The 12,641-nt window shown below is 36.8% G+C and overlaps 2 protein-coding genes across 6 annotated transcripts; both read right to left on the bottom strand.

Moving 5' to 3' along the window:
- Nucleotides 1–1,131: 1,131 nt before the first annotated feature.
- LOC130719332 (thymidylate kinase) lies at nucleotides 1,132–3,007 on the bottom strand. Of its 5 annotated transcripts, none has more exons than XM_057569955.1 (3): nucleotides 2,582–3,005; nucleotides 1,868–2,479; nucleotides 1,132–1,456 (listed from the first exon to the last, which is right to left on the bottom strand). In XM_057569955.1, exons 2-3 carry the CDS (start codon nucleotides 2,420–2,422, stop codon nucleotides 1,340–1,342), a joined length of 672 nt encoding a protein of 223 aa, XP_057425938.1. In that variant the 5' UTR covers nucleotides 2,423–2,479; nucleotides 2,582–3,005; the 3' UTR covers nucleotides 1,132–1,339. The 5 variants fall into 5 exon arrangements, with proteins under 5 accessions (XP_057425938.1, XP_057425939.1, XP_057425941.1 ...); XM_057569956.1 differs by having other exon boundaries at nucleotides 2,586–3,005; XM_057569958.1 differs by having other exon boundaries at nucleotides 1,868–2,507; nucleotides 2,582–3,004.
- Nucleotides 3,008–7,753: 4,746 nt separating this feature from the next.
- Nucleotides 7,754–12,413, bottom strand: LOC130717708 (inositol phosphorylceramide glucuronosyltransferase 1-like). Its single transcript, XM_057568046.1, has 10 exons — nucleotides 12,064–12,413; nucleotides 11,810–11,930; nucleotides 11,392–11,577; nucleotides 11,082–11,245; nucleotides 10,386–10,493; nucleotides 10,084–10,221; nucleotides 9,872–10,018; nucleotides 9,298–9,583; nucleotides 9,042–9,165; nucleotides 7,754–8,372 (listed from the first exon to the last, which is right to left on the bottom strand). Exons 1-10 carry the CDS (start codon nucleotides 12,292–12,294, stop codon nucleotides 8,231–8,233), a joined length of 1,647 nt encoding a protein of 548 aa, XP_057424029.1. The 5' UTR covers nucleotides 12,295–12,413; the 3' UTR covers nucleotides 7,754–8,230.
- Nucleotides 12,414–12,641: the final 228 nt, after the last annotated feature.

Below are 12,641 nucleotides of genomic sequence, written 5' to 3'. Positions count from 1 at the left end.
ATGCACCTCTAGATACGAGTATTGGCAATGTGAGACTAAAATGAGTTGACTAATGATAGGCTTTTATTTGAAATTGACTTAATTGCACTTTTGGTCCCAAAACTATTGCCTTCTTGCGAAAATCGTCCCCAAACTTTAAAATTAGCAAAAAAACGTTCTCCAATTATACATGTTGTTGCACTTTTGGTCTGCCATTTGCCTTCCGTGAGAAAACTAATGTGAGAAGCTGATGTGGCTCCCTCACGCTTGTCTCACGTGACTTTCTTCAAAGAGCTTGATGACTGGACAAGTCACATGTTTCTCACGTAACTCTGAAAGACTCTAACGGTCATCTCCATCGTCTTCTTTACCATGGAACCCTTTTAGAGTCACGTGAGAATCATGTGACTTGTCAAGTCATCAAGCTCTCTGAAGAAAGTCACGTGAGACAAGCGTGAGGGAGCCACATCAACTTCTCACGGAAGGCAAACGGCGGACCAAAAGTGCAACAACATGTATAATTGGAGGACGTTTTTTTGCCAATTTTAAAGTTTGGGAACGATTTTCGCAGGAAGGCAATAGTTGGAGACCAAAAGTGCAATTAAGCCTTTGAAATTTTAATTTTCTATGTCAATTTTAACGTGTTTTTTTAACTATCCAAACATTGGAAAATCTTGTCTCTCTAATCATTATTGTAGGTGACAATAACATCTTGCAAATGTCACCGACCTCATGCAAAACAGACACATGTACCTCTAGATATGAGTATTGAATACACCCTCCATGAACATGTTCTAACAACACCTTTGAATTGTTTTATAAGTAAAAAATGACTAAGTAGACATATAATTTAGCTCTTGGAATGTTCTTAAGAGTCGTACACATTTGCTCTAGCTTTCCATAAGATAACAACCGCCTCACAATTATTTCTATGGTGTAAGATACACTTAAAATGTTCTTAAGAGTCGTACACATATTCCTCTTTTTAGATAAATTTGTGCAATTCATTCAAATTTAATTCGTTTGAGATGAAATTTATAAGTGAAAATCAAGACTCACGGGTAAGAAACAATTCATTTCACATCTCTTCAAATTGTTGGTCTAGTTTCAAAAAAATTGTCCGAGTCTGCAAGGCTTTTTGTAGACTGTCAAGATAAAAATGTCACTAATCATGGTTATGGAAAGCTGCTGCATAACAATTGTTGACTCAAGAATTCTTCATCACTTCCACACTATAGCATATTATACGTTCTCCAGAATTACTCAACAAACAAATTTGTAATTCTGATAAATAGGAATGAAAGAACCAGAATTAAGCATTGATAAACTTGGGTGACCAGAACTTATATGGCATACTTGTTCATATCGACCACAAGGGGGAAAGTGGCCTACCCTTCCTGCATTCTGTGACACAATCAAGTACCATCTCTTGTAGCTGTTTCTCCACATCTTCTATGGGTTGGCAAGCATCTACAACCTGCTTCAAGCCAGAGGACAGAGATATGAAGAACAAAAGAAAAACGGTAATGGAGGAAGAAAAGGTTTAGTTTTAGCATGCTGTTAAAACTTGCATGAAGATCTAAATGCAATAAAATACTACAATGGTTACAAGCAAGATATATGGGACTAATTGAAGCATAAAAAGTGCTGCCACCTTGGTATGAAACCTATAATTTCAGAAGGGCCATATAAGAGCATTGGTATGAAACCTATAATTTCAGAGGGGCCATATAAGAGCCTATTTGGTTTTCAGTTGGGTGAATGTGAAAGCACATTCACTCAACCCAACAAGTGCATTTTGTTGGTTGAATGTGCATTGGAAATCATGATATTGAATTACAATGCTTCAAACGGACTTCCTAACTGAAAACCAAACAAGGTCATTTACCTTCCAGGAGTGATCATGAAGAACTTTGTAACTCTGAGCAACTTTTTTCTGAAACTCGAGCTTTTCATATCTCTCATCTCCATACCCTCCTCTTTCTGCAGCTTTCTCCGGTGATATGTCAAGGTATGCAACCAGATCAGGAGCCAACAACCCAATCTCCGGGGCCTTACACCATTCAAAATTAAGCCCTTTGGCAGAAGAGAAAGCCACCCCGGAATAAGAATAACGATCAACAATGAGAGTTGTTCCACTTTTCAGCTTTGTTTCCATCAACGATCGCTTCTCCCAACGGTTAGCACTGAAGAGGAGATGAATGGTATGATCATCCAATTGTGATGTGTTAGTAAGATAGGCAGATATCATTTGACCGACACTCGTGGTTCGGTCGGGAAATCTCAATAGTTCAGCATTGATTCCTTGCCCCTCTAAGTAGGACACTAGTCTGGTACACTGAGAAGACTTCCCAGAACGATCCAAGCCTTCTAGAACAACTAAGGCACCTCTAGACTCGTTTATGTTTCCCTCCATGCTACAATTAAGCTTTCTTCCTTCCATTGTTATCTTCCTAGGAGAACACTTAGAGGAGAATTTCACTCGAGAATTCAATGAATTCTGCAACAGTACTAGTGGTGTGAAACTCCTGAATGTGCCATAGATCATATCAACAAAAACTGTAAATGTACAAGTGTTGCGCACACTAGCTGTAACACCTACCTACCTCCTTTGCTTCAATTTGATGTGGATTGATGGAAGGGGGTGGATTCCCACTCAAAACAGCCAGCAATTTCGCGATCTTGATGTTCCTGGTAGGGTTTTTGCGAAGAGAGTGGCATCAACTTGCAGCGGCGTACTCCGACGGCGACGTGCGGCGCGGTGAAGGTGGCTGGACTGCAGATCGAAGGTGAAGAGGTTGGAAGACTAGGGTTTGGTGTGGGATCTGGTTGCTGGTTGAAACTGTTTTTTTTCTTTTTGTCAATTTTCTTTTAAAAATGATGGTTCTTTTTTTTGTCAATAAAATGATGGCTCAGGTAGCTGGGCTCACTAGGAATTGTGGGCTGAAGGTGCAATAGCTTGTTATTCCTCCACTGTCAGGAGCTAGAAGTGTTCGTGGCTATGTGAAACCAGCCTCAAGCTTAGGGATGGCAATGGGTAAGGTACTACCAACGTGAGTAGCAATTTGAATGCTCATTCTCGTACCCTTTGGGTACTTATATGCTCGTATCCGTACTCATTACCTGCAATTTAGTTAATAAAAATACAATTTTCATTTTCCAACATAAAATAATATAACTAATATTATAAATAAAGAATGATTAATTAAAAATACAAAAGATTATCCAAATATTTAATAAGTACAATCATTCATTTTTAAAAGAGTAACTTAGAAAGTTTTAAATTTAATTAAGTTTATTGATAAAGTGCGTGCGGGTATGGGGCGGGTTGGGTACTATAGTGCCCTTACCCGCACCCGTACCCACTATTTTTTGCGGGTATTACCTATACTCAACTCATACCCATCTAACGGGTTTTTACCCTATCCATTGTGGGTATTTTTAGCGGGTACTCAATGGGTCCGAGACCCATTGCCATCCCTAGTCACGCTTTGTCTCCTGTCTAGGAGCCATGAGACCTTAGCTTTCGCTAAAGACCCATGGCTCAACTCTCAACTTGGAGCGGGCAGGCCAGCAAGGTGCAGCCACCAGTCCAACCCAGCGATACCATAGCCATGTTCCATTATCTTGGTGCCCCCACTCGGATTACAAGCTATCGTTAGCAAGTTCGGCTGGTTGAAACTGTTTTTAACCGACAGAAAAGTGTTATTTAATTAAATTAAAAAATTAACATATTTTAAGGTTTAAAACCGCCTGAAGTGAAAGTGTAAATCGTGTCACACCAACTCTAGTTCCCAAAAGATAGCTCAAGTGGTAGGAGTTAGGGACATAAGGGTTGGGTGTGATGAAGGGTGAAGGGTCCCGAGTTCGGATGAGGGATTAATTTACTAACATTTCTAACAACTAACATTTGTCCATTAAAAAACAAAAAAATAACTAATATGAAAAAGAACTGAATAAAATTGGGTGTTTAGACTTCACAGTTCACACCTACGATGTTTTTGTTCTTGTCTGAAATTTGCTTATTGCATCTGTGCATCACTGCGAATAACAGAGTTACAGAGATAAAATTGGGATTTTGTGGCTTTCTAATTTTCCTCTTATGAAAACAAAATCTCTTTGGTGCATGTCGAATAATTTTATAAATACATATCTGATATCTCTAAATACAGTCAAGCCTGTATTCTTACTGATTTGCAACCAAAATCACAACTCATTTCCGTGGTAATGGTGCTTAAGAATGCTTATCTCCACTCCATTCAGTTTTAAGAAAGAAGAAAAAAGTTACACTAATGCTCAGCATCTAATTTTATTTCCCTTACATGTCGAATTTCCATTCTACCTTGCCTCGTCCCCACTACCAGACACAGAGGTTCTGCCGTTCTGCCCTCAGTTACTTCAATCTTAAGAAAAAATGAATAATGTACTAAAATCTAGTGCTCACCATATCTAATGTTACATAAATCTAAATACGTGTATTGAAATGTAAAGAATTATGATTTCAACTTAACATCTCAATGTTATCATGTAATCCATTTCATTGAAGCTCGTAATCTACTTCAATTCTTTTGGTATACAGACTAGGAATGTATAAATAGTACTAATAAGATGAAATTATTGCTCTACATAGCCTTTGACAAAAGAGCTGATCAGGTGTACAAAGCCTTTCACAAAAGAGCTGATCAGGTGTACAAACGTTTTGATTGATTCAAATGATACATGTTTGATTTTCCTAAGCTATGTCTCAGTTTAGAATTTCTGTGTCCGGTAAAAACATTCACTCATAAGGTTAACCACACTAAAATGTGAATGCTTTCGATTCGAATATGATTGTCACTTGTGAAAAATATCTTTCCTCCTCAAAAAATAAAGAGAGCTGGTTAGGTCCACCTTGAATGGTGTAAAGCAAATATTACTATAATATGTGTTTCTCACTTATTGGACATCGGATTCTCAGTGTAGTTGTAATTTTTAAAAGTTCTAAAAAATATGAGAATATTCCTTCTCTATCAGTACTAGTACATAGAGACACATAAATGGCATTTGTTGTGTATTTATATAGAATAGATACAACCTTTGTTTCATCCATCTCTCCATACGGCTAAGAAATATTTGTTAGAATAAAACAGCTCTTGCCTCTTTCCCCATCATCTCCATGTTTTTCTTCTTCCTCTTCTTGTAATCAGCAGAATAAAAATGATTATCATGAAGCTCTTAAGGTTGAGAACAACACCACTGCTTCTGGGGTTGGAGCCATGGCCAAATGATCAGGTTATTTAACCAAATCTGCCCTCAAGGCAAGTCTGATGCTTGGCTTTTTATATCTCTTGTTGGGTTTGCTCAGAATCAAATAAGAGTTCAGATTAGGATGTCATATCATGTAATTTGATATCACAAGTTTTCTGTTTCATTATGTCTTTCAATTCAGGGAACAAAAACAATGTCTTTTATATATGTAGCCATCTCTTGTGTACTCTGTGGCTGGCAGCACTGCTTGTGTGAATCAATTTTCCCTGTTCTTGCTCAATTGGATTCTCAATTTACTACATTGATCACATGTAAGTATGTAACTGTCATGGCCGGTTGAGGAAAAGCTCAATAGCATTCTGTTTTTCTGTAAATTAATGAATCAAAGGTGTTATATGTTGGATTTATCTCATACCTCTGCTATAGAATAAGTAATGTCAAATCCTCCTATAAATTCTCCTACATACTAACATCCTAAATGGAGAAAATATATCTACCAAAGAAAATAAAATCTACCCCAAAAAAAATGGAGAAAATATTAAATTGAAAAGTTAATGCACTTGTTATCTTGGAAGTGTAGAAATACTTAATTCTTTTTCAATTTAGTGAGAGTTTGTAGGAGAATGAAGTAAGAGGGCTTAACATATCTCTCATATGACCTTGCATTTGAGTTTTGATATATTCACAAATCACCAATGGCATTTTGCAGTGTGTGAACAATTATAAAGGATACATCATGCATCTAGTTCTAATTTCAGATCTGAAAAAAATTTATATCATGTTTCAGAAATTCAAACTAAGGAATTATTGGATTGTTGAGGAAGTATTAATAAAATCTCTCCAAATTGCTGGGAACTGGAAGAATTAGTACTTGTGATGAGATGTATGGGACATCTGCCGACAATTCACAGCTGGGGGAAGATTTTTATGAATATACAGTTGAAAAAGTTAGCTGCAACTAACATGTCACTATATTTAATTATATATGCTTTTTGGTTTTACAAAATTGTGTGTATAAAATTAATGTGTCCCAATTGAATGATATGATGTTTGAAATTACCCCATAAGGTTAAGAGTGCACTAGTTCACTTTTTGTACAACAACCAGGCGTGCACAGAAATTATCATTATGCTTATCATTCTTTCTTCCAACAAGTTTTATTTTGCAACAAGAGCCCAATAATTCGCTTATGGGAAGAAGCTACAAAATGTACCTTCTATAGGATTCAAACAAGAGCCCAATGATTCACTTATGAGAAGAAGCTACAAAATGTACCTTCTATAAGATTATCATGCTTTGAGTTGTGTGTTAACCGCTAATCCAAACACGCTATCATTATTATTATTCAAAACGTTAATTGGCCTAATCAAAACATGTTGTAGGGGGAAATGTTAATTAGGGCAATCAGTAGATAGTACTTCTTTCAGCATAAAGCCAAATGAAGGACACAGTTCTCTCCAATAATTTAGTTCTTAGCTGGTGTTCTTTACTACAGGATAAGCATAATAATTACCCTCAACTCTACCATCCATTAGTCCAATGGAAAATGTTTTCTTCACACCTCATTTTGAGGTGGAAGGAGGTGGAGGATGAGAGAGATAGGAAGAAAAGAAAAAGTAAGAGAGAGAAAGTAGGAGATGGGATAGATGATAAGAGGAGAGAGGTAGAAACAAAAATAGGTGAAAATTAAGTGTTTAAAAGATGAGGTGTGTATATATCATTACTCATTAGTCCATAATCTACTTCACTTTTCTTTATTAATTGTGGATTTATCAGTAATTGCCAAGTGTCCCATCTGGGGAAAGTGACATGCACCAACAAATAGTAACCTAAATAATCAATAAACAATTTTTTGTTGGCTTATGATTCATCATAGACAAAAATGACAAGCCAAATATGATTAATGACTTTGATCGACCATATCAAGGAGAGTTCAATCAAACTGAATAAATCTAGAATCCAATGTAAGAGCACCACCTCACCAGATTCCAACATTGATTAATCATTGTTTTTCCCACCTTTTATCATTTTCCAGTTCCACCATATGTTTTGATTTCAAGGGGCCAAAAAATTGATGTTCCTTGTGAATGTTTCAAGTGATGAATCAGTTATCATTGCTTGCTTTTACCATTTTCAACTTAATTATTTCAAAGTTCAGTGGTAGGTGAAAAGAAACAGGACTAATAAATAAAATTTCACTAGTGCAATTTATCAACAATGATTACAATTTTTTCTTGGCATAAGTTTAGCAAGTTAAGAATGCTATGAACCTAACTTCCCAACCCCATCTGGCATAGAAGTGGATCCTTTACTTTACCGAGGACATGGCCAAAATACTGAAAGATACTTATCGGCTCTCTTTTTTGAGAAAACAAAAGATCAAAAGAAAGAAAATGACAAAAGATGAACTTTATATCTCTACCTTTTTTTATGGATAAAAAAAGAAGGTTATGGCTTGTAACAAACAACCACCACTGGTTGTACTAGTCAATTAGTGGCATAAAGTGTATGTTTGAATGAAATCACGTCAGGCAAGAATCGTGGAAACTTATATTGATAGAGAAAACTTTCAACATTACACTTGCAGCTAGAACAATGCTACCTGTTAGTTGAATACAACAATAACAAACTCCAAGTTGATGAGATCAGTTACATGCATCAAATATCATTGAGTGTTACCAAAGACTAAACTACTATGGTTTCTCCTACAGTTTTCTTCGCCCTGATGTCATGCTTCTTGTGTGTCTGAAATGCAGCACAAAGTATGTTTGGTTTTCCCATACATAAAAGGTGAAAGGAGAAGAGTTCTATCATTAGGATTAAAGGGAAAGCAATGGTTTTTCAAACACACTCCGTTGCCAATCTTTCTAGTCCAGGCTCAAAGATGAGGGTTGCGTATGGTAACTTATCCGACTTCTTATGTGGATAAATGAAGCGTGTTTGAACGCAATAAGGTAAATAGAACAATAATCCACCATAGTTTGCACCACTTCCAAGAATACTATCAACAACAGAAACAGAAGCTCCCATGTCGGGCAATGTCCTTCTCTTCAAGGCCTTTCAGAAACGATCTGATAGCAAGATGTTCAGAGGCGTATGTCATGAAAGATGTTAATATAATGCCCCCAACAACCATCAAACCTAACCTGTTACAAATATAAGTCAAATTATATGTGTAAGTTCGATGACAATGATTTGAGATAAATGATTAATTTTTCATCAAGTCTTAAAAAAGCTTCAAGGCACATAAATATGGGCTGGTGTTGGTATTCTATGGGCTGTAAATAAGCCTCATACTATAGTAGAAGACAGACAAATAAAACAACAGCAAACAAAGCTATTAAAACCCCTAATTGTTTCCAAAACACCAGTTTAGCCTGATGTGGTTGGAGTTGAATAAAGAAAAGATCAATTACATGGTCAACAACCTTACAGTTGATAGTTTCTCATAATATTTCTTAATCAGAGTGATTGGATAAAATTACATGTTGAAAGCCAATCAGATGCTCATGATTACAAGTTCTCATTCAAAATAGATTAACGAGATTAACCAAATGTAAGTTCTTAACTTCTTATAAAAAAAATATTGGGAATTTGGGTTAGGCCTATCTCTACCCTAAAAGCTAGCACTACCCTTAGTAAAAAAAAATTCCATGTTTCTAGTCAATGTGGGCTCTACCTTAATAAAAACTTATATGGCCATGTCTCTAGTGGATGGAAAGTATAATTTCACCTAAAATAAGTAAAAGTCAATAACAAGACGAACGATGCATGCTTTAACATGATATCGATACTAATAACTGAAGGAAAGTTACCGTAAAAACAAGGCAGTAATTCCGAAAAGGCAAGGTAAAGATGGAGCAACAATGGCCAAGAAGGCCATTCCTAATCCATAGAACCATGCAGCAGCATCACAAGATGATATCTGACGCTGATGGCCTGCGAGTACATACGACATAAAAATTAATGAGATAAACAGAATCAGGATATTGAGGTCCTGGATAAGTATACCGAGGGCATGGTTAAATGAAAGACATCCCCCAAAATAAGCTTTAGTCATAGAGAACATACCTTTTCCTGCATCGTCATCAGAAGATCCAGGCTGAGACAATGAGGAAGATGCTCGTGAAGCCATGATCTTTCCCCAATGATAAATCAAACTGAGGTAACCTCCAAATAATATAAAGAAGATTGTGAATGTCCATTCATACATCAAAAGCAAACCAGTCCATGGAGTCACTTGCCGAGGTACTATCAAGAGAGCTAGTCCAAGAGAAACCACTGTAGCCATAAAACAGACACAGACAGAAATACCACCCAAATATGCTGGCACCTTGCAGTGATTACCATTTAAGAGCTGTTTAATACCATAAAAAAAATTAGTATCTTTAAAGTAGATAAAGCATAAGCAGTATGCATATCCAACCACAAGATTCGGATCCACTCATGTGATGGCGTCTCGTGAGTCAAACATTTGATGAAAAAGAAACACAATGTTGAGGTCGAGAATTTTTGGTGCCTCTTCGTAGTGATTGTGTCCTACTCCTTTGTCAATTGAATTGGTCATGCAAGGGCCTCACATGAGAGGATAAAAAACCCCGAACTAGAAGATGGGTAAAAAACCCCGAATCAAGCAAAAACTGACCTGATGGATGGAATTGATAGTAGAAGTGGAAATGCTGGTATATGCAAGTGGGGGCCCTGATTTCATCCTATAATAAAGGTGTCTGACATGATCAAATAGTGGGCTTCTACAACAGGAACCAAAGTTCCCTTGATTCTGCAGAAAATACTGTATTATGAGCCTAGCATGAATTCTTAATGCTTGGAGAATAATAGCAATCCATCATAGCTTACCTTTAGAAATGCACGATAACAGCAGAAGAGCAAAGCACAAAATGGAAGCAGAAAAAGAAACTTCACAAGAAAATCATCTTTAGGGTTTTGGCCGCCTGCAGTTCCAGGAAGGGATTCCTTCAGCTGTTCCCTTACATTCTATAGCACCAACAACATAACAAAAAGTCAAGTCAACATATTTTTGTAAAAAACTTCAACTCAGTGACAACTTGACTACTTAAGCAACACAGCCTTGTTGAAAATAAGCGGAAGACTAAAGTTTTGGAGATATTGGAAAAAAGGATAACAAGTTACACAAATACCTGCCAGACATCAACAGGTTTCAAAAGCCAAGATGTCCACCAGTCCCAAGGCTTAAGAGGACCAAGTGTATAATGAATCACACGGAGTTCATTCTCATCTACCATCCACTGGATAGATAATCATGCATGGTTAGATAATTGAACCAAGAGATGCAATGTATATGTAAATGCATATATGTGGTATTTCTGTGAGAATGTTTATGAACTAGGAAATATTCTTGCAGTTAATTCAGGCAATGCAAAAAAGAAAAAGAGAGATCCTAAGTTACTCAGTTCTTATTGAAATCATGTTCATCCACCTCCCACCATTCTAAGTTAACAAGAACATTTTGAATTAATTGGAAGGCAAAGGCCCCCTACAGACCATGCATGCTACCCAGTTTCTAGCAGGAAGTAAAGCAAGATGAAAATGTTTAGATGATGGAAAAAGTCAAGACAGTAGTTATAAACTAATTGCATCATATGGATTGGAACATTAGTTAAAAATCAATGAACGTACAGACAAGTTTGAGCTTAATTACATAGGGGGACTAGACTAGATTTAACAGACATCCATTTGAAGTCAAAACTCAAATCAGAAGATCAAGCATAATTAAGTTAAAAGGGAAGAAACAAAAAGTGAGATGTATGACTCATGTATTGCCCCTGGACACTTAAAAGGAAAGAACCATCCTTTTATTACCTATGTTCTAGTACCTTGTTAGCCAGCATGTAAAGACCAACATCTGCATTATAAAGTGTGGAAAGTCGCTCCATTTCAGGAACTGGTCTACTATCCAACATTTCAGGTGTCATATTTGGCTCAAAGACATGTGCATTGGGAAATCCAGAGTAATACGAATTGAGAAATCCCTGATCCCCTGCAAAAGCAAGAAGATGGATCAAGCCAATTGTTGAAACCTATCAGGTTCAAATCCGTATCTAATACAAGACACTCCAGACAACGAAACTCAACTTAACAAATTATTAGCATTCACCATTCACTATCAGTACATGAAATCAGTACCTCCAGTATAAGATGGTAGAGTTGTCACTTTGCTCATCATGTCACTAAAGACAGCAGCAGATGGCTGCACCACCATGACTCCCGAATTTAACCTCTCAGAATGCTTTAAATTAGCACAGAATTTTCCACACTTGAAAAGCTCTTCAATATTTTTAACCACAATCGTGTCGGCATCAAGATAAACAACTGCACATATATACATTCAAGACAGCCAATAAATCATACTCTATAACTGTAATTCCAAGTAGTGATATTTCATTTGAAAGACAAAAACCTAAATGCAAACGAATGGAAACGAGAATCTCAGTGGATGGTGGCAGCAAGCCACTCTGCCACTTACAATACCCGCGTATTTAAGTCGTAGAGTGTCCTCCAAAATTTCCATAACTAGGTTGAGTAAACAACACAAATAAATTACCTTTCTTGTAGTTAGTCATGTTAAATATTTTGAGCTTGGTATAAACACCCCAAAATCTCTTTGGACGCACTTGATTCGGATTCGCCAGTAAACTAATCTTCTCAACTATCCACCCATCAGCCTATACACACAAAAACAGTGAAAATCAAAATCATAAACCCTACCCAACAGTGATAAAATGTGAATTTCATCTCGTTTGAAAAATGCATTCAGCAATTGAATTTGCAAGAAAAAAAACAAAGAGGAGAGTGAACCTGGAGAAGGTGATTGGCATAATCAGAGACACCATCTGAGACCAAAACCACCATGTCCTGTTTGGATCCAGTGTCGCGAATCGATTTCCCCAGAACTCGAACGCCCAACAAGAATTCATCTCCGTACAACAGAGTCGCATATGCCACATCTGAACTCTGAGATTGAGATCCCAAAGAAGCTTTTGATTCAACTGAAATCAACAAAATTATCAAGCATAACCATGGTTTCATTGTATGTAACTCGATTCCGCGACGAGTGATTGTTTTCTCGAGAAAATTTTGTGTTTTTTTTCTCGAGAAAATTCGAAGGGATTTGAATTCAATTTTCCCAGTCGATTTGTTCCTGTGTGAAGTGGCCTACGGGGAAACGATGCTCCTCCACTATTTTTATGCGTAAATCATCAAATTGGTCCCTGAAATTTCATGCCGCTCACGATTCGGTCATTTGAAAGTGGCCTAATTTTAAGAGTAATTATGGTCACCCTAAGGTTGATAACATTGGCGTTCGTTGGTTTGACATTTTTGTTAGGTTAATGAAGTAGATTTTGTGGTAGTTCAACGTTGAAGTGAAGATATAT

The sequence above is a fragment of the Lotus japonicus genome, chromosome 5, assembly GCF_012489685.1.
Source record: "Lotus japonicus ecotype B-129 chromosome 5, LjGifu_v1.2".
Classification (NCBI taxonomy): domain Eukaryota; kingdom Viridiplantae; phylum Streptophyta; class Magnoliopsida; order Fabales; family Fabaceae; genus Lotus; species Lotus japonicus.
Note: the sequence above shows the minus strand (reverse complement) of the source record. Positions and strands in the feature narration are given on the sequence as shown.